At 61.1% G+C, this 21,303-nt stretch overlaps 1 protein-coding gene across 1 annotated transcript; it reads left to right on the forward strand.

The window, feature by feature from the left end:
* Positions 1 to 910: 910 nt before the first annotated feature.
* On the forward strand, positions 911 to 18,480 carry Padi6 (peptidyl arginine deiminase 6). The gene is given in 16 exon segments (XM_071618581.1): positions 911 to 1,017; positions 1,563 to 1,740; positions 2,990 to 3,062; positions 5,146 to 5,213; positions 5,774 to 5,879; positions 6,625 to 6,750; positions 11,026 to 11,201; positions 11,404 to 11,507; positions 12,424 to 12,535; positions 13,684 to 13,791; positions 13,983 to 14,137; positions 14,628 to 14,781; positions 15,294 to 15,417; positions 16,010 to 16,080; positions 17,013 to 17,174; positions 18,059 to 18,480. Coding segments are annotated over 16 exon segments (2,145 nt in total). The 3' UTR covers positions 18,380 to 18,480.
* The last annotated feature ends 2,823 nt before the right edge of the window (positions 18,481 to 21,303 follow it).

The raw sequence follows: 21,303 nt of genomic DNA on the forward strand, positions 1-21,303 counted from the left end.
ACTTAAGACATAAAGTGAACCTCGTTTTGAAATCAGCTGGGTACCCTTCCTTTAAGGGACAGATCATCTTGATTGGAGCAAACTGGATGCTTCACCTACGTATACGTTACAGAATGTCAGTCAAACTGACTACACTGCTTGCACCTCACAAATTTGTCATTTTTCCTGATGAGAACATTAAGAATCTATTTTACCAATGTTGAAATATGCATCATAAGAATCACTCTAGTGTTTCACTGTGGCTGATGAACAGCGGCTGGCCACCGCCACCCCACCCCGCCCTGCCCTGACACTCGCTTGGTCCACAACACGTGCCCCACCCCAGTGGCCGGTAGCTCACCTTAATCAGGGATCGACCACACCCAACCCCTGCCAGGCAGGAGTTGAAACAGCTTAGATGATAGGTCGGGTCTGCAGCCACCATGACCTTGAGCTACACCAATACAGGAAGTCACCAAGCTCCCCTCATCAATTTCCAGGAAAGACGCCCACTAGAGCCAGTTCCCAGAGCATGCGGCCATCCTAACTGCCCTCTGGGTCCTTGCCCCAGAGGGTCCAGCTGGGTCCTGCAGGCTCCAGCCCCCCCAGCCCCCTTTTTCCCAGCTGAAGGCCAGATTGCTAAGCACCCAGCCGCCTCCTCCCGGGGCCCGCAGCGCCCACAGGCACGGGTTGCTCATGTAGGAGTGATGAAGGGCCTTCACCACCTGCCCCTCGGCAGCCCTCAGCCTCCGGGAAGCCTCAGGAGAGAAACCGGTCACACCTGGCCTGCCTCGGAGGCCTCCCCACCCCTTAACAAGGGGGCGGGCTGGAGAGGCCAGAGCCCATAACAGGGGAGGGCCGGGCGAGCACCCGGGCACCTGCGACCACTGGGCTGAGGGGTGGTCGCCGTGTGGGCCTGAGGGTGGTCAGCATGGAGTGCCGTGCCATTGCCTTCCAGAGCACTGTCCACCTGTCCCTGGACATCCCTGCCCATGCCATTTGTGTGCTGGGCACGGAGATCAGCCTGGACATCAGTAGGTGAGGCGGCCAGGCCTCCGCAGGGGCTGAGGTGGCCTGGGCAGGGGTCAGGGGGGGATTCCCTGTCTAGTCCTGCCTCACCTCGAGGTCGGACTCAGGGTCTCTAGAGGCCCTCCCCGTCAGCCTCTGGCTGCTAGTGGCTGGGTGTCCCTTAAGGTGGCCTGAGCCGTAGGCGAGGGAGCCTCCGTGGGGAGGTGGCTCCTTGCAGCCCAGCCCGTGGTCTTCCCACGCCCTGTCCCTTCCCCTCTGGGGATCCCTTGGGTTCAAACAAACGTCCTTCCCCCTTGGGACTTATAAATAAAACCTAGTTTGATAGCTCCAGGGCATCAGTGGGCGTCAGTGGGCCGGTGGGGTCTGGGCTGCTGCTCGTCAGAGAAAGGGGGGTAACAGGGCGGGTCAGAAGACCCTGACGCTGCCCTGACGCGCAGGGCCTGGCCCAATACCTCCAGGACGGAGGGCCCGGGGGCTGCCCCACCGCGCCTGCTGCCTTTTGGCTGAGACGGGGTCTCTCGTCCTAACGTCTGTCGCCCTGTTGGGCCCACCAGGTGTGCCCCCAAGAACTGCGAGAGCTTCACCGTCCGCGCCTCTCCGAGGGTCTTGGTGGACGTGGCGGGCACAGTGATTTCGGGGAAGGAGGACGCTGTGATCTGCCGGTCGCTGTTGGATACCTCGCACGTGCTGGTGAGGATGGTATCGCCCAGCGTGTCCGTGGACGAGGACAAGGTGAGCCTGGGGCAGCGCCCGGGGGTGGGCCTACAAAACCCCTGGGCTCTCCCCCTGGGAGCTGAGCACCCGGATGCCTGAAGTTGGTGGCGCCCGCGCCGCGCACACCTGATCTTAACGCTGGCAAAGAACCGGAGGGGGCTGCTGCGGGAGCCCTCCAGGTGAGGAAACTGAAGCCGGCGGAGGGGGCGCACCTGATGTCAATAGCACGACTAGGGTGGGGTAGATCCGGATTTGAGCTCAAGTTCATGTATTGTCCCCCACAAGCCATCTCCCTGCTGGGGAGGTCCACCCCTGCCTCATAAAACACGCATGGGCACCGGGAGGGCGTGGTGCCCCGTGGCAGGGGTCTCAGCCCCTCTGCAGGGAGCACCCCACACCAGGCCACACCCCCCAGTTCAGTTGGGTGGAGACGGCCTCGAGACCCAGGGCCCAGCTGATCCCAGTGTGGAGCTAGGAAGAGGCCCTTGAAGTGGCCCAGGCCTGGGGTCACGCAGCCCAGACCCTGCTGCAGATGCCCACCTATGCCCCCCGCCCGGCAGGCCATGCCCTAGGAGAATGTCCGAGCACCTCCTGGCTAGCACCGGAGGCCTCATGCGTCCCAGCTGGGCCCACCCCACCTGAAAGCCACTCTCTGCCCAGAGCTCGGCCTCTAGCCCCATCAGGAGTGGGCAGCAGAGAAATGCTTGGCCTTGGGACTGGCCCTGCCGTTGGGGGACAGGAGTGGGTCACGTGGCTCTGATGGTTGGCTCACTTCTGGGGTTAGAGGGCTGGTGTCTAAAGTGTAAATGTCCCTCTGGAAGCAGAGGCTACGAGACACGGGACACATGGAGTTCTGATTCCCACCGTGGCCCGGGGTCTCCGCGGCCTCTCGAGTGGTCAGCTGAGCCACTGCAGTCAATGCTGGCTGCTGCCCACCTCATGGCATAACGGGAGGGACCCTGGGGGCGGGGCCTAGTGTTGGGCTCTGTGCCGGGCAGCCTGGACCTCCGCTGTTCCCTCTGCCCAGCACTACAGTAGGTCTCATCCCGCTGTCCGTGGGTTTGGGGCCCACCTGGGGGGTGGACGTGAGCCTGGGTGCAGAAACGGCTGGAGGGGCTCTGGCCCTGGGCCAGCTCACAGCCAGGTGCTGGAGGCTGAGAATCCCAGCCCTGGGGCCAAGGTCGAATCCTTGACTGGGTCTGGTCCGTGGCGAGGGCTCGGCTCCTGTCCCCAGTGCTCCCATGGCTCCTGGGTGCTGTCTCCCCAGGTGCTGGTCTCTTACTGTCATCCCAACGAAGAGGTCCCCATGGCCACAGCTCTGTTGTACCTCACTGGCATCGGTGAGTTCCTCCCACGGGAGCCCCGGGCCCAGCCCACCCCCAGAAAGCAGGTGTGGGCAGAGCCGAGAGGGGCCTCCCGCAGGGAGATGCCCTGGGGTCGGTCGGGAAGGGATTCAGCTCTCCCCGTCTTCCCTCACTGATGACCAAGTCTTCCGAGAATAGAAGCAACCAGAATTGCTACGTGCTACTGTCGTCTGCCCACCTACTCGCGTCTGGCTCCTGCTTTCTTCCCCTGCTACCATTGACGTGTCTGGCCCAGAGTTGATCTATCTTGTCTCACTGGGTCCCTTCCTCCATTCCAGAACATTCCATCAGCAATCCTCACTGAACTGGAGGGTGCCTCTCCCTCCGGGGTGTTCGTCCCCATCAGCCCAGGGGCAAACTCTCCCTCTATGCTCTCAGATTGGGTTCTGGTAACTTGCCACTCCACCCCGCCAGCATTGGGCTCCTTGGGAACCGTCAACGGGTCCTTAATTTCTCCTCCCTTTTTCTTGAATCTGTTCAAAACCAGGCCTCTACCGCTGCCCAAGTGAGACTAACAACTTCGCTCCATCTGGTCAGGTCCACCTTCCTCTGCCCTGACCTGGTGGCCGCAGTCAATACAGCAGCTTATCCTCCTCCTGACCCCTCTCGGCGACCCCACCCCTGGTCTCCCCCTACCGGTTCCTTCTTGGGCCCCTTGGCTCAGCCCCTCACCCCTCCAGCTGCCCACTGGAGAGCCCTGGGCTCCAACGCGTAGACCACTGTCAACACTGGCTCGAGCCTGGCTTCTCCCAAACTCCGCTTGGAGGTGATCTACCCAACAGCTTCTTGGGTGTCTAACTTAATGGAGCCCGAACTAAACGGATTTTTCTTCCTTCCTCTATTCCCCAAATCTGTTCCTAGTGCACCCCGCAGTGGGTGGTAGCTGCCCCTTCCGGCTGTTCAGGCCGGTAACCCTTACCCTTCCTCGCCTGAGTCAATCTGAGTCTCGGTGGTGTCCCCTAAGTGTGGCTGGAAGCCAGCAACTCGCCCCTTCCCGAGTTCTCACGCTGGCCCAGGCCACCCTCCTCTCTGACCCGGCCCCCTGCCCGGGTCTCCAGTGGGCTTCCTGCTTTCACTCTTGCCCTTCTTTGGGTCTAGTCTTAATCTAGACAGAGCGGCACATCTTTAAGGGGATGTCGGACGATGTCCTCTCAGTTCCAGGCTTCAAGATGGTTCCGTGCTACTCGGATCAAAGGCTGTTAGGGCCCAAAAACCTCCGTGGGTGGCCCGACGCCACCTCTGACCCTGTGGCTTCTCACTCTTCCCCTGCCCAACCTGTGGTAGGCACATTGGCGTCCTTGACCCTTGCACTTGCCACCTTGAACTTACTTCCTATTCCCTCTAATGGCTTTACCCCAGATAACAGGATCCTTTTCTCGCCTCCTTCTGGTCTCCTAAAGTCAGAAGTGTCCCCTGACACCCCAAACTGAGCTTCTCTTGTCCCTGCCCCCTGCTGTTCCCATGGCACGTGTCACCATTGGATTTAGGAGGTGTCTGTGCTCTGCGCCAGCTGTACACCAAGTTCCAAGAAGACAGGCCTCTGTCCTGCATGCTGTGTCCCCAGGACAGTCGAGTTTGGCGCAGGCATTTAGTCCTCTAGCACGTGTGGGCAGAGGACGGAGCCGCAGCAAGCCCCCTGCCTGTGGCCCTGACGCTCCAGCTGAGAAACAGCATTTCGGAGTACAAAATATAGGGACAGAGCTGGTAAAACCACAGGGTGGCCAGCAGTGTGGGAAGGGGTGAGAGGCAGATCTGAAGTTCTCAAGGGGCTTAGGATTGTGCACTGAGCTCTGTTAGAGTGCAGAGATCTTTCCAGAAGGGGAGGGAGGTTCCATGTGCCTTCCAAGTGGGAATCCCCTGGGTAGGAGCCGAGAGGGACGACAAGGTACCTTGACTGGTGGGCTGGCTTTGAGAGTTCCCAGGAGCAGGGGAGACGCGTGAGGGCTTGGGCTCCTGAGAAGCGGCCCTCCACGGAGGACCTTTCTGCTCCTGCATGCTGTGGGGGGGCTGGACAGCCCCAGAACCAGCCCTGAGCCGAGACCCCTCCCTTGCCTTGCAGAGGTGAACCTGGAGGCGGACATCTATCGTGACGGACAGCTCGAAGTGCCGAGTGACAAGCAGGCTAAGGTGAGGCTGGTTGGGACAAGGGCCCCTGAGCCAGGTCTGGCCTCCAGGGCCACTTTATGTGACCTTGAACATGCACAAAGAGTCAGATGGCCCCACTAAAGTCAGAACTGATAGTTTCTAGTCTATTCAAAACCAAGGGCTGGGGCTGGGGCTGGGGCTCCGTGGTTAGTGCCCCCAAGTTAAATCCCTGGTACCTGCCCCCAAAAAAATGTCCTCCACCCTGAGGCTTGCTGCCCAGCCAGGTTGCGTGGTCAACTAGACCAGGGCTAGCTGCCACCATCAATTTGCCTCTGTGCCTCCTTCCCCTGAAACTGAAAAGAGGGGACTTGTGACCAATACCTGTCACTAGCTAGCGCCTCCCTCTGGGTCCACTTGTCCCTCCCTCTGGGTCCACTTGTCCTGTTGCCTCTCTGCTCCGGCAGGTGCTCTTCCTCGCACTGCCCCAGAGGTCCCCAGGACCCTGGAGGAAGGCCTGGCTCTGCCCACTGATGGCCGGGGGCCTCTGAGAAGCAGAGGGTCTTACGAGGCGGCCTCCTGAGCTGGCATTTCTGTGTTCCCAGAAAAAATGGGTCTGGGGCCCCAACGGATGGGGAGCCATCCTGCTCGTGAACTGCGGCCCCGCCGACGTGAGCCAGATCACGGACAAGTCCAAGGTGTTCTCAGATGGTATGACTGCCACCGCCACCATCATCATCCTCTGGCCCTGCTGTCCCTTAACAAATGGAGATTCTGTGCTGATGTCCCCGCTCTGGGTGGTCTTTGCCATGGCTGGGGCGCGGCTCTGGGGGAGCGTCGTCTGGCCTGCTCCATCCCAGCACCAAACGCAGAGAACCTAGAATCTGGGTTGAGCAGGAGGAGGCCTTGGGATCCCCTGGGGAGGACACAGGTGTCGATGCCACTTCCTTGATCTTGTTTAGCCATCTGTGGCGTGGGGATGTCCAGCTGGCCTCACAAGGTGGCCAGGAAGATTTAAGGCGTAAAAGGGGTGCGGAAGCTTCTTGCTCACAGGCCTCCTAGAGCCTGGGCCCGGAGCACCGCCCGTCGGAGGCAAAGGCAGACTCGGGTCTCATCCTGCCTTGTTGGGACCAGGCTTCCAGATCAGAGGTGGAAACGGACACCGTGGTTCACACGGAAGCTGGACACGAGTCCTTGCCCGACTGACCATGCCGGGCCCCATTCCCCAGGTTTGGGGACCATGTGGGGTAAACGCAATTCTTAATAGTGTGCCAGGGGTTGGTTACCTGCTGATGGCCAGGCAGAGGAAGCAAGCAGCATAGTCAGGGTACCGGCTCGGGTGGCCTGCTGCCCGGCAGGAGGCAGCGGGTCCCCAGGGCTCCTCCACACAAGCCCCCATCCCTGCTTCTCCATCCCTGTAGTGCTGGCCTGAACCTTCGTCTTGTCTCTTGTCCAGAAATAAGGAAGCTGTCACAGATGAGTCTGACCGTCCAAGGCCCCAGCTGCATCTTGAAGAACTACAAGCTGGTCCTCCACACCTCCAAGGAAGAGGCGGAGAAGACGAGGGTCTACAGGCCCCAGAGTGAGTGTCTTGCATGGGATCTTACTCTGCCACTCTCTGTGCGTGCTGGGGTGAGCCGTGCACACGCCTCCAGCCCGGTCCCTGGAGAGCCCTGCCGGACGGAGACCTAGAGTGGCAGACTGGGGCTGCTTGGTCTAGCTGGTGTCCCTGGGATTCTCCGGGTGCCATGTTCACAACAGAACAAGTTGACTCACCTGGATGAGTTAGGCAGCCCCGAGCTACTTGTCCCACCTGTAAAATGGGGTGACGCCACCTATTGTGCAGGATCCTCATAGCCAGGAGAGAAGAAATGCGGCTCAGCTGGTGGGAGGGCCATCGCCTTACACGGGCTGGAGAACATCTCCCCCCGTGACTCCTGCCAGAATCCTTAACCCAGACCCCACTGTATCACAGTTGCAGAATTCAGAGGCCAAGAAGCCAGAGTGGTAGTTACAAGGCACCCACATCCCAACCAACATGCCGTCCGCTGTCCCCTCCCTGGGAGGCGGGTAGCATGCCCCATCCTGTGGAGAAGGGGCTGGGGGCTGCTGGCTTAGCTGCTGGACACGTCCAGCTCCAGCAAGAGACCCTCGACTGGGTCTGACTCTGCTTACTGGGTTGGTTGGTCTGTTCTCCAATGGAGATGGAGCTGTGGCTCTGGAGGTGCAGGCCACATGCACCTTCCTTTAAAGCCACGGTTAGCTTCAGCAGGCAGGTGGGTCCCTGTGGTATGTGACCTGGTCATCCTCGGAGGGGACCAGCTCTGGCTGGCGTTGGAGAGCAGCCTCACCTCTTCCCTGGGGCCTGGGCTCCAGTGCCTCCGCAGGCCGGAGTGCACAGCTGGACTCGGTGACCTGGGACCCGCTAGAAAAGCAGCCCGGGCTGGGGGGGCCCCTCTGCGCCTTGGCTACAGTGAGCCTCAGAAACCTGAAAGTGTGGGTCTGGTTCCAGCCACGGGGGCTACACAGGCCCTGTGAGGCCACCAACTATGCACAGCTGGGAGATGACTAGGCCATGCCAAGTAGAGGCCACTCGGGGGACCCTGACTCGTGTAGCCTGCTTATCCCATGGGTCGGAGCCGCCTATTTCTTCTTGCTCAAAATGCTAATTGGAGAATCTAGACAGGGAGCGGCTGTGGAGGTGCCTGCCTGTAACCCCCGTGACTCCGAGGCTTAGTGGGAGAAGTACCAGTTCTGACTGTCCTCACTGGGTCGGTTTAGTCTGTCCTCGACTTTGCTTTGGGGGAGCAAAGGGGCCTTGGCTCTGCAGAAGGTTAGCCTTGGTAACTCCGTGAGACCCCATCTCAAGATAAAAAGGGCTGAGGATCCAGCTTCCAGACTTTGAGGAAGGTAATGATCAACTGGACTAAGAGGCCAGAGCCAATCGTAGAGCATTAGTGGCCTCGAGGGACCCTGAGGACTGAGGATGTAGCTCTCGGGCAGAGCCCGTGCCTGGCACGTGGGAGGCCCTGGGTTCCGTCCCCAACACTGCAAAACATAAAAATGGTGGGGTGCAAGCCAGGTGGGAGCAGGCAGGCGGTGACTATGGCCCCTGGAGGGGCTTTCCTTGGAGAGCGATGTCGTGGAGTAACTGGGGAGGGGCTCGTTCAGAGAGGGTCGTCTGAAGCCCTGAGGTCGGCACAGTGGGCGGGTGGGAGTCCCCTGGGAGCAGAGGACTCCGGGAGCCGTGATGCTCGGGCCTCGGGAGCAGGAGAGGCAACGGCAGGAGTGGGGGGGTGTGGCCTGGTAGCGTCAAGGCTGCTCCTGAGGCTTGGTCCCCTCCTAAAATGAGACTTCTCGGTGTAGTGACTTCTCCAGCTGCACAGATACTAGAGTGAGCTCAGCCAGGGCCACTACTTCCCTTTCCAGAAAAGTCCCCTAAAAGCGTGGGAGTTGGCAGTGAGAGGAGAGAAGGGGGGCGCCTGGGCTCTGGGGGAGCCAGGGTGGAAGGTGGGCATCAGCAGGAGAAGGTGTGGAGCTGGGCGGGGAGAGTGGACTGACTGAAAAGACGAGGTGTCACATCGTCTTGCAGGTGGCATGCAGCCTGGGCTATGCCCACTGACATGGGCACCTCAGGTGGTAGAGGTCAAGACCATTGAAATTAGGTCAAAAAGAGACCAAGATGTCTGGATGGCCCAGTCTATGGTGTCCAGTACCAAGGTGGTAAACTGTAGTGGGTGGGTGGCATCGCCTGCTAGCTGTGCTTCAAGGTACTGAAACCTTGAACGAGAAATGGCTAGACGTGCCCAAGGGAAGAGGCTACCCACCCAGCTCCAGGCCTGGCAGTCCGTGGCCGGTCAACAGAACAGGCCCCATAGCGCACACCTGTGATCCCAGCAATTCAGGCTGAGGCAGGAGGATTGCAAGTCCGAGTCCAGCCTCAGCAACTTAGTGACCCCCTATCTCAGGTGGGGGAAGGCTGGTGGTGTGGCTCAGTGGGAAGAGCACCCACGGTCCAATCACCAGTGCTGCATGGGTGCTGGGGAGCTGAGACCACCTGTGCCCTGAGATCCAGCTCCGAAAGCCGGTTGGGCAGAGGGACAGCCAGGGATGGGGGAAGGGCCGGAATGAAGCCAGCTGGGATCTAGGGTGACAGGGAGACGGGGAGCTGAGCACCATGCTGCAAGAGCTGAGGGCAGGAAGGGCTTCTAGATGAGATGACAGGTGTCTGGCCCACAAGGAGTGTGGCTCTGCTGGGCCTGCTAAAGAGGGATGATGAACACCTGCCCCAAAGGACGGTGAGGCCACCAAGGAGCCTGTCGGCCAGCAACTGGTCACACTCTTGGCATGTGGGCAGTGTTTTGTGATGCTGGGGCTGGACCCCAGGCCCCCTGCATGTTAAGCAAACCCTCTAATGTTGAGTTGCCCCCCCAGCCTGCTTGGAATGTTAACTCTGCTTAAACGGCTGGAGGTGACAGAAGGCCCCGGGTGAGCCAGGCACAGGACTGACGCCTCCCGTAGGGGCTGTGTGGCAAGGGGTGGCCCCCTCATCTCCCTATCTTGTAGCAAATTGCACCCCCGGAGGCACAGCCACAGGGAACCCGGGTCCTTGGCAGGAGAAGGCCTCGGCCCTGCAGCAGTAGTTGGCTGAGTGGTGGCATTGGGGACTCTGCAGCAGGCTCTGTGGCAGCCATGAGGGCTGAGGCTATGTCGGGGGGTTGTGGGGCTCCTGGGGGATGGCTCCCTTGTCCAGCTTGCCCAGTGCTGGTCAAGCCGGACAGACTAGAAGCAGGAATCTGCACAGGAGGGCTGCCCAGCGCCCTCGAGGCCAGCAGCAGGAGGCTTGAGGCTGGGCCTCCCGATGGCACCTGGCTGCTGGGAGGGTCCTGCCGCAGACCTACAGGGCCTGTTGAAAGGCACGGTGGCCGCTACCAGACAGGAGGCCAGGGAACCAGGGCAGCACCTGACCTGGGATGCCAGGCCTAGCAGCGGCCGCTAACACACGCTCTGAAGGAGCCAGAGACCAGGGCAGCTGGTATGGGGGTGCAGGAGACCCCAGGAGGGCACCATGGCCAAGGTAAGTCCAGGTGGGATCCCCTAGAGAGATACACCCAGGGGCTTGACCCGGGAACGGTCATCAACGGGACCACATCTGCCACATGACAGTGGGTTACAGTGAGCCCGAGAGGAGTCAGGTGGGGGAGCAAAGGGGCCTTGGCTCGGGGTCATCTGCTAGAGGACAAAGACGTTGGCATCCAGCTGACTCGAAGCAACCCCAGCGTGTTGTCCCCTGCCTTTGGGTCTCCGCTGTGGTTTCACTCTTAACGACCTTAAACTAGAAGGAAGCGGGCTTTGCGTGGGTGGCCGCCAGAACCTGGAGATGCAGTCCACCCCACCCAGAGGTGCTGCTCGCTGACCCTCCCACGTTGCCGTCTGACCCTCCGTGCGGCTGCCACCTACACTTGCACCCAGTCTCCTGCGAATAAGATCCTTACTACTGCGTTATCGGTGCACGTGACAGCAGGCCCCGGGGACTTTGGGTGATGTTCTAGCTGAAGTTGGATCCCTGGGTCCAAGTGTGGGTGCACCTGCTGAGTCTTTGCCCCTGAACTGAATATCTTGAGGGCAGGTATCTTCACCCGAGTCCCCAGTTCCTGCCACATCCGAGGTCTCCCAAGGGCATGGATAACCGTCCTGTCTAAGAACACGGGCTGTCCCTGACCTGAAGCCCTAAAGAGGGGATGGACAAGCCTGCTGCCCCCCCGCCACCGCCCTCCTGGAGTGAGCAGGTACCCTAGGCTCTCAGATGTGACAGCGCCAGGCTACTCCAATGATGGCCACCCCTTGTCTCTCTCAGAAGACTCCTGTGCCTATCAGCTGGTGCTGGGGCTTGGCTGGCACTGCCATGCCCTGGGCCCCCTGGAGAATTTCCAGAAGGAGACCTTCTACGTAGAAGCCACAGAGTTCCCGTCTGCCAGCTTCTCGGGCCTCATTTCCTTCTCTGTCTCCCTGGTGGAAGAGTCCCAAGACCTGGTACGCTGCCGGTAGACAGGAGCCCCTGGGCTGGGCCACGTGGAGACAGAAGACCCAGGAGGCGCCGTGGCGTGGCAGTAGAGCTGGGGCCCCTGGGGAAAGTGGGAGGCGGGGGCCCTGTGACAAGCTAGGGGTCAGACTGGGAGGGGAAGGCCGAGACCTGGAACCTGGCGGGCACCTGGACCCCCATCTTGTGTTGCAGTTGATTCCTGAGATCCCGATATACAAAGACACCGTCGTGTTCCGGGTGGCTCCCTGCATCTTCACCCCCAGCACCCAGATGCCCCTGGAGGTCTACCTGTGCAGGTAAGGGCCCAGGGCTGCCTGGCTGGCACCCTTATAACCAGAGCCCCTGTGTACGCAGGGTAAAGATGGCAAGACGGCTCTGCTGGAGTGACCCCTTGTACGTGAGCGCTCGTCCTACAGATGGTCACCGTGGGTATCCGTCCCCAAGGTTAGGGCACAGCAGTGTACAAGGGAGTCCGCCCCCCTGATTTGGGGGACGGGCCAGGCAACGTGATTTCAGGTGCTGTTGAATGCTGTCAAGGAAAGGACAGGTAGGGACAAACATGTTCTAGGGACAGTGAAGTGGTCCCAGGAGCCAGGAGAGAACAGGTAAGGGGAAGGACGGGGACAGCCGGCAGAGCCTTGGGGTGCACCAGACCCCAACACAGCTGCTGAAAACCGGCTTTCTCTCACTGGACGCCATGAAGGGGGGTGGCCTGCTTGCCTCTTGTCACTGGAATTTGTGACTTTGCAGATGCTCTAACTGTTGTGTATAAGACGGTCTTGATGCCAACCTCGGCCGTCACTGTCCCCCAAGGAAGGGTGTCTGCCGTGGACCCATGAGCCTGGTGCTGGGCTCGATGGCGCCGAGATCCCAGGGTTGAATTCCCACACACAGGACGACCTCACTGGCCATCAAGGCCACCACCCAGCTTCTTGGGGAAACGTGCAGCCGCCGTAGGGAAAGCGGCGTGGGCCGATACTTTGTGTGGACTGAGCTGGGAAGCCCCAGGCGGGGACGGGAGGGCACGTGTGGAGTATGACCTCGGGGCAGACATGGGGCAGCAGCTGCCACTGGCGTGTCCTGGGCAGGGGTGGCCCTGAGCTTAGCAGCCTGTGTTGCTGGTCCTGTTGGCTTCATGGGCAGGAGGCCCTCTCCCCCTCCCTGGGTCAGAGCCTCAAAGGACTTCCAGAACCAGCTTCTCTCCTGTGGCAGAGAGCTGCAGCTGCAGGGCTTTGTGAACACCGTGACGGAGCTGAGTGAGAAGAGTGACAGCCAGGTGGCCCCTGTCTACGAGGACCCCAACCGCCTAGGCAGATGGCTCCAGGTACGCCCCGCCTGGGGAAGCGGGTAGTGCCTCAGCAGCGCTGGGGGGGAGGGCTGTGCCCACTGTGCCCAAGCCAGAGCTGCTAAGGGGTGGAGCTGGCATCCCGCCTCCTCTCTCACTGCGGAGCACAGGCCACCCGACCCCCAGGTGCCTGAGGGTTCTGGTGCCCTCCGCTCAGGGCCTGGGTCCAGGTGGACCCGACCTGGCACAGCAGCAGGGCCAGGGCCGGCTTGGCTTTGGTTCTGGACATCATTCCGCTCCACACACTCCAGGAACCGCCACGTGCTGGGTGAACCACCCCAAGTCCAGAGATGGGACGTGAGGGGACCGACCCCGCCACCACCCTGCTCCAGCAAGGCTTGAACACTAAAGCTGGGAACGAGTCAGTTCCTAGCTCAAATCGGCCAGCTTAGGTAGTCGGGAGACCCTCCAATGAAGCTCAGAGTCAAGGAGCTGGCCCTGCGGGCAGAGGAGGGGCTGAGGTGCAGCCTGACTGGGGGTGTACTTGTGGGGCTGGGTGGTCACCACCTGGCGGAGCTCTTGCTGACCTCTGGCTCTGCTCTGCACCAGGGACTTGGGTAGAGAACAGAACCAAATGCAGAGTAAGACGGGGGCGTTGGAAGGTCTGAATGGGGTGAAAGGCTGATTGTGTCTCAGACCCCAGTCAAGCCAGGCGCAGGAGCACGTACCCGTGCTCCCAGTGACTTGGGAGGCTGAGGTAGCAGGGTCAAGTCCAAGGCGAGGCCCCCATCTCAATATGAGTAAGGGCTGGGGGTGTGGCTCAGTGCAGAGCACCGCTGGGTTCAGTCCCCAGAACTTTGGGGTGGGGGGAAGCACGCTGGCTGAGGTGTAGGACGGGTTTCGGGAGGAGGGGGCTGGAAGGCACTGCCGAGGGCTGGGAGGAGACACTGGGGGCAGAGATGAGGAATCCGACGGCTGCGCTCTGAACTGGAAGAGCAGAACGTGGCAGGGAAAGCCTCCAGAAGGCACTGAGCTGGTGTCGAGCAGAAGTTAGCGGGAGGAAGGGGGTTCTCCTGTGCGCCTCCGGAGGTGGCCCATACCCAGGGGGCTGTGGCCGTCCAGCTGGACACGGGCAGGAGAGAGACTGATAGGATGAAATGATTCCCGGACCTCTTTGTCTCTTCCAGGATGAGATGGCCTTCTGCTACACCCAGGGTCCCCACAGGACGGTCTCCTTCATCCTTGACACCCCCCGGGCCATCAATCTCGAAGACTTCCCCATGAAATACTCGCTGGTGAGGGGCTTGGTTCAGCTGATCACAGTCCCACCTCTCAGGCCTGGCCCCTGTCCTGGCGTAATGGGGCGCCAAGGGGGGGTGCAGGTGGCCTCTGGGGGAGGGTACGTGGGAGTCTACCTGTTGGTCTAGGTTAAGGCGAGGGCTTGTGGCCAGTCCCTCCTGATGTCCCCTGCTCGGTCCCCTCCTAGAGCCCTGGTATTGGCTATATGATCCGACGCACTGAGGACCACAGGGTAGCCAGCCTGGATTCCATTGGGAACCTGATGGTGTCCCCACCAGTCAAAGCCCACGGGAAGGAGTACCCCTTAGGCAGGGTCCTCATTGGCAGCAGCTTTTACCCCAGGTGAGCCAAGAGGCAGGAAGGTGGCCAGATGCCTCAAAACCAGGGGAGGCCCTGGGGTTCACTGGGCCCCCCCACTATTCACACGCTGGGCAGGCTGACTGCTCTGGCCTGTCTCCTAACCTGCGGTGAGGGTGTCGGGGTGTCAGGGTAGCTGGTTCATGGAGAAGACTAGAAAAGCAACTGTTCGTTCTACAATTCCAGGGTTTAAGTTGGAGCAAATCAAGTTCGCTCAGCCCATCGGCTCGGCAGGAAGTTCTTCCACAGAACGTGGTTGGGCTTCTTGGTGGCCACTAGTCTAAACTTGGGAGGTCCCCATGTAGAATCGGCTGGCTCAGTACTGAGGTGGTCAAACCAGAGGGTTCTTAACCAGCCCGTCCCCTACGGACAGGCCACCACCACCAGATGGTCAAAGCAGCCCGATTGTCGGCGAGCAGGGGTCGGCCACCCTGGGCCATGCCACTTAAGGACTGTTGTCTCATTTCTCTTCTAGCGCACAGGGCCGGGCCATGAGTAAGACTCTCCAAGACTTCCTCTGTGCCCAGCAGGTCCAGGCACCGGTAGAGCTCTTCTCCGACTGGCTCATGACTGGCCACGTGGATGAGTTCATGGGCTTCGTCCCCATAGATACCAAGAGTGACAAAAAGGTGTGTTGGTCCAGGCACGGTGGCACACACCATAACCCCAGCCCCTCAAGAGGCTGAGGCAGGAGGATCGCAAGTCTGAGGCCAGTCTCGGCAACCTAGCAAGGCCCTAATCAACTTAGTGAAACCCCGTCTCAAAATAAAAAACGGAGCCAGACGTGGTGGCGCACACCGATGATTCCGGTGGCTGGGAGGCTGAGACGGGGGAGGATCATGAGTTCAAAGCCAGCCTCAGCAAAAGCGAGGGTCCAATTTGCTTAGTGCCTATCTCTAAATAAAATACAAAACAGGGCTGGGGATGTGGCTAGTGGTCGAGTGCCCCCCGAGTTTCCCCAGTACCAAAAAAAAAAAAAAAAAAAAAATTAAACGGACTGGGATTGTGGCTCAGTGGTTGAGCACCCCTGGGTTAGATCTCTAGTACCCAAAGTGTTGGGGGGCTCAGAATGTGCACCTGAGCCCAGGTCCCACACCTTCTGGAGGCCAGCGCTAGCTTCTGACCCCGTTCTTGGTCCCAGGGCTTCCGGTTGCTCATAGCCAGCCCCAGCTCCTGCTACAAGCTGTTCCAGGAGAAACAGGAGGAGGGTTACGGGGAAGCGACCCTGTTTGAGGACATCAGAGCAGACCAGCTTCTCGCCAATGGTAAGAGAGCCATGCTGAGCCTCACCAGGTGCCCTTTTGAGGTGATCAGCCTTTACCTGGTCATCTCAGATAGAAAGGACGCAGGGAAGCCCAAGCTGGTGGGATTGCCGTTAGGACACCTCGCACCATGGGCATGCTGCTGGCATGGGGCCCACACGGGAAGACCAGAAACACTGGCTTCCCTGGCCGCAGTCACATAGGAGGTGGCATTTATAGCACATGACCACATATCACATGACAAAAGCCTTGTCACCTCAGAGCTGATGCCTGGGTTGGGTGGGCATCAGTTTAGACAACTGAGGACTGAAGTTAGACCTGGTCAAGGTCACAGGTGGAGGGCAGCCGGCTGTACTGGCCTCGGAGCACACAGGTGTCCCCTGGAAGCTAGCCACTTGTGTGTGCTGGGCTCCCTCCCTCGAGCCAGGGATGGCTTCTGTTGCAATGAAGTCCTGCCTGGGTCTTCCTGCCCATGGACTCTGGCCAGCCCTCAGGTGGTCCCTGGGGAGGACCCAGGCCACTCACCAAAGTCTGTTCTGAGAATGTCCCCCTTGGCTGTGCCCACCTCCCGGCCTTCCTGTCTCCTCTCCCACAGGAAGGAAGGCCAGGACCATCAATCAGCTCCTGGCAGACAAGAGCCTGAGGAGGCAGAATGACTATGTGGAGGTAGGTGCGGGGCCCTCCCGAAGAGGGACTGGCCCTGACCAACTCCTGCTGGGGCCAGTGGCCAGCCCCTCTCCTCTCCAGGTCCTGCTATGGCCCAGATTCAGACCCCAGGGATGGGATGGAGGTGGATGGGATGGGAAGATGGCGGGTGGGGACAGGTGACAGTCTGCTTACTCTGCAGCAGTGTCAGGGCTCTGGGCTGGGTAGGCCCTGACAATCCAGACGGCTCCCACTGAGCACCTTGGGTGGCCCAAGCATTGTGGGCGGAGCCTAAGATCCTGGGGGTGGGCGTAGAAAGCAGAACCCATCCTCCATGAGGACGGGGCTCAGTAAGGGCACTAGCCAGAGACAAGCTGCACCCAGGTCTGACCCCAGGGACCTCCCAAGCCGCTGCTGTTTCCCAGGGAGCAGGCGGAGGTTGCGCCCACTCCTCTGCGTGGCCTCGGCTGTCAGGAGTATGAACTACTGGCTACCAGATACCCAGTCCCTGAGGAGGTTATCCCATTTCTAGGAGGGAAGCTGAGCCCTATGTCACCATCCCAGGACGGTGACCTGGGCCATGCCCAGGCTTCAGCTGGTTCAAGCAGGGAAGTGCCCAGGTGGGGACGGCTGCTCAGGGCCCTTCCTGAAGCAGGAAGAGCAGAGCTCCTGGGGTCCCCCTGCTTGCCCTCTGCATTGCCCAAGTCCCCCCCTCTGGGCAGGGCTGAGTGACAAGGGTGCCGTGTGACATGGTGGAGCACAAGTAGCTGTCCCAGCTCTGCAAGCCTGGCCTCTTGAGCCCAGGCCTTTTCTGAGCCCTGCCCCTCCTTGATCAGAAGGCTGGCACAGTAAGGGACAGAAGACAGCAGTGCCTCAGGCCGTGCTCCTGCTCTGGCACAGGAGGAGGTGGGCATCCGGGTCCTGGGGTGCTCACGTCTCGGCCCTCCCCCCAGAGGTGCATCAACCTGAACAGAGCCATCCTGAAGAGGGAGCTGGGCCTGGGGGAGAAGGACATCATCGACGTCCCCCAGCTCTTCTGCCTGGAGCGGCTGACAAACATCCCCTCTGACCAGCAGACCCCGAAACTCCTTGCCAGGGCTTATTTCCCCAACATGGTGAGGGCCACGGGGGCACCTGGGCATCCTGTCACCGAGGGCCTGTCTGGCCCGTGTTGTGGTGCCTTACCAGACACGGTGCTGGGCTGCAGGGGCTGCAGGGGTCGGGGCACAGCGGACAGTGGTGTCCATGAGGCGAGATGGGGCAGAAACCCGGTCCCAGGACGGTGACCTGGGCCTGAAGGCTGTGGCATGTGTGAGCAGTCACGCTCTGGGCTACGAGCTGCCTGGGCCTCAGCTGCTTCCTCCCCAACCTGAAGTGACAAACCCTAGAAGGCCCCTTGACAGTCAGCCCTAGGGCAAGATGCGCTAGGGCAGGGTCTTCCTGTCCTGGGTCCCCAGGGTCCAGAGCAGTAGCCACCTGGAGGTATCGGAACGTTCTGTTCCTGGAGTCCAACTGCGGTGAGGCGTCAGGGGTGGGGACGGTCACTGGAGGCTCCTGCTCCATCCAGCCTGTGCCACGGGGATGCAGTCCCCACACTTGGTAGCGTCTGAAACGGGGTCTGATGTAACCCTAGGAGCGGGCTGAGGTGGGAGAGGTGGACAGATGTGGACAGATGTGGACAGGCTGGGCGTGGGGAGAGTTCTAGCAGGGGCAGCAGGAACCGGGCACAGCCCAGACTAAATAAAAGGTTGGAGTCGGAATGCAGGAGAGCGGGGAGCTGGCCCGGCTGATGCTGGCCAGGCAGAACTCGGGTCTTGCTGCTGAGAAACACGGCGGGGCCCCTGGAAGCCCAAGTGGAAAGGGGGAGGTGTCCCTGAGGTTGACAGGCGAAGGCTCCGTGGGCACAGGCCTGGGAGCAGGGCATAGTCCTGCCCCATCCCTGCCTGGGGGCGGGGCCCTTCTCCGAGGCGCTCATCCTGCTGACCCGCCTTTCCAACAGCTGTGCATGATCGTGATGGACATGAACCTGGGGATCCCCAAGCCCTTTGGGCCCCAAATCAAGGGCATCTGCTGCCTGCAGGAGAAGGTGCGCCAGCTGCTGGAGCCCCTGGGCCTCGCGTGCACCTTCATCGACGACTTCGACTGTTACCTCACCGAGGTCGGGGACTTCTGCCCGTGCGCCAACGTCCGCCGGGTGCCTTTTGACTTCAAGTGGTGGAAGATGGTGCCTTAGCCCCAGGCCTGGCCCAGCGTGGGGCTGGCTGGAGGGTCCAGCGATGCCCCTTCCCTGCCCCTTCCCCTTGTCCCTCAGACCCACTAGGGTGGCAAATGCCACCAGCCCCAAACCCCTTGGAGAGGAAGGTGGAAAACCACCTCAGCCAAGTGTTGACCGCGCCAATAAAGCCCTAGCTGTCGAGTGCACTGGCGGCCCTGATGCTGTGGGGAAGGGCAGGTGGGGGGAGCCCCCCCCCCACCGAAGACCACTCCTGGGGGGCAGGATGTGGCTAAGGCCAAGCCCTGCTGCTCTCTAATCTTTGGGAAGAGGTTGGGCTGATTTCCCCCTTCCAGCCCCTGCCCCCCGCCACGTTGGGTCTAGATTCCAGGCTGGAGGAAAGAAAGGGTCCCCTGGATAGTGGCTGGAGGAAGGAAAGGGTCCCCTGGGTGGTGGCACTGCCTGCTGGGCAGTTGGGCTCTCTAGTCTCCTTGGTCTGTAGGTGTGGCCTGTACACAGGGCACACAGTACACCTGGGCAGGGCTGGAATGGCTCTCACTAAACCTGCAGTGACCACTGTCAAAGCAAGGGACTTGCTGAGGACAAACCACAGTGGCTCCCACCCTGCCCCTCCCGTGGTTTCTCCAGGACACCCTCAGCAGTCCCTAGAAAGCAGCCAACTGGACCGTGTCCTGCTGAGCAAGAGGCAGGGCTGGGCCTAGAACCAGCCCTGATCTTAGACCCTGGGGCCGTGGGCATCAGGCAGGTCCCTTAGTTGCCATCTGCTGGGGTGATGGGAACGGGCCCAGGTCCTGGGCTGTCCCCCTACACAGCAGCCATCTCTGCAGAAGCCCCTGCAGAGTTCCCTTGAGCATCAACGCCCACGGAGGGCCAGCCACCCGCTGCCTCAGTGCCCAGCCTGTGCAACAGAAATTCAGCTCCATGGGGCTCATGTGAGTGGGCATGTGCAACCCTGGGTGAGGGACAGCTGCCACCTGCATCAGTGTGTGACAGGGATGGCTTGGCCTGCCACAGTGCTCATAGCATCTGAGGTCTGAAGCCTGCGGAGGCAGCAGAGGACGGGCGGGGCGCTGCTCTCTGGCCTTGGCCCTGTGGCGGACACCAGGGCTTATGGTCTACCAAGAACTTTGTTTTATTCATGGCTGTGGCCCCCGCACTGGCCTGGGGCTGTGACGCGGCCGACTAGGAACAGATCAGCAATAGGGGTTATGGGTGCACGGGGGCAAATCTACAGCTCCAGGTGGTCTGGAAAAGTGAAGGACTCTGGTCCATCTGGGGAGAGCGGAGCCCAGGGGCCAGAGCGGAATAGGACACCCCTGTGAGGCTCTTTTCCTGAGGAACCTGCCCACTCACTTCCACGGAGGTCCACCCGAGTGCAGAGTGTGTGTCCCCAGGACCTGACGAGATCCTTTTCAGGCCAGCCCTGAGCCCCCTCCTGCCCCTGGCAAGAGTCCCCTGGGAGACCCCAGCAGGCCTAACCCTTCTCACCCACTGCTCCCAGGTCCCAGACACCATGGCCCCAGACACCATGGCCCCAGGGCACCTGCCCACGGAGGAAAGGGCTGACCTCATGGGGCCTAGGTGACACTCAAGCTCTAACCTAGGCACCAACCATTAACCCAAAGTCCAGCTTCCCGGCTCCTCAGCCTGGTCCACCAGGCGCAGGCCTCAGGGGGATGGGCCCCACAGGCTCTGGCCCAGTCCTTGCCTCCAGTGTCCTACCTGCCAAGCCACAGCAGCCTGGTGCCAGGCCTCCACTTCTGTCCCAGGGAAGAGGCCCTCAGCCATCCGAGAGGGTAGGCAGGACAAGCTCAGGCCGTTCCGCTCGTGTGAGGGGCCAGGGGCCAGGGCAGCAGCTGTCCCAGGACTATCGTGAGGACTGGTCACCTGTAGAAGCCCAAGGGCGGAGCCTGGTGCACACGTCCCTCGCTGCTCAGTCTTGAACTTGGAGCAGGAAGACCTCCCCAGCGCCAGCTGCACTCCTGCCCCCCTGGCCCCAGGGAGCTGCCATCTCTGGGCTCCACCAGTGCGCGCTGATGGAGGTCCCTGGGGCCCAGCAGGGTGAGGGTTGGAGGTCCCAAACCTCCAGCACACATCCCCCCAAGACGGGCATCTTCTAGTTTTTGTGTCCCAAGCTGTCCCTCTCAGGGACTCCACAGCACCCCCACTTTGTTGTTGCTGCAGGGCTGGGGGCGAAACCCAGGGCCTCGAGCACGTGGGGCAAGCACTGCGCAAGCGCTGTACCGCTGAGCCTCACCTGGCCCTCCATTTTGCCTTTAAAACATTTAAAGAAAAACTGGGGTGCAGCTGCCCGGCATGCCTGAGGCCCTGGGTTCCGTCCCCAGTGCCGTGGGGCTGTTACCCCCACCCCAGCCCCCTGGGCTCGAGCGCCAAGTGAACGCATGAGGCAGCTCCTGAGGTTGGTCCAGCACTGTCACTCTATGGTGACAAGGGTCCTGAGTGACCCTCTCTTAGGTCCCCACCCTCCCAATGTACTCAAAGGCCCCAGGCCAAGGGCAGTACTGGACAGGGCCAGGAAGTCCCCCCAACTGCATGTCCCCCCCAGGGCCCTAAGGAGCAGCGAGGGCACGGGTGTGAGGCTGCCGGCCTGGCGGGTGGCAAGACACCAGCTCTGTGGCCAGGAGCCCCAGGCCCTGTCCTCCACCCCCACGTCAGCTGGGCCAGCCTCCCTGGTGGGGAGGGGTGTCACTGGGCCTGCTGGCAGGGTCCCCCGGGGGGCCAAGGCTGTGCAGACTCCATACCTCCCCTTCCTCTATGAAAGGGGGGAAGGTAACGGCTGGACCTCGGGACTCTTAGTGTGGGTCACAGGAAGCGTCACGGTGCCTGACACGGCCAGTGTCTGGCAGCCCCTGCTCACTGGTTCCAGCGCGGCCGAGGGGTGGCCTGCGTCCCTTCCCACGTGGCCCCGAGCAGCTGGGAAGAGCAGAGGTGAGGAACACAGGGCTGACCCTGGGTCCCCCCAGGGGGCAATGGCCACTGTCGCTGCGGGC

Source organism: Marmota flaviventris, chromosome 10 (genome assembly GCF_047511675.1).
Source record: "Marmota flaviventris isolate mMarFla1 chromosome 10, mMarFla1.hap1, whole genome shotgun sequence".
NCBI classification, from domain to species: Eukaryota; Metazoa; Chordata; class Mammalia; order Rodentia; family Sciuridae; genus Marmota; species Marmota flaviventris.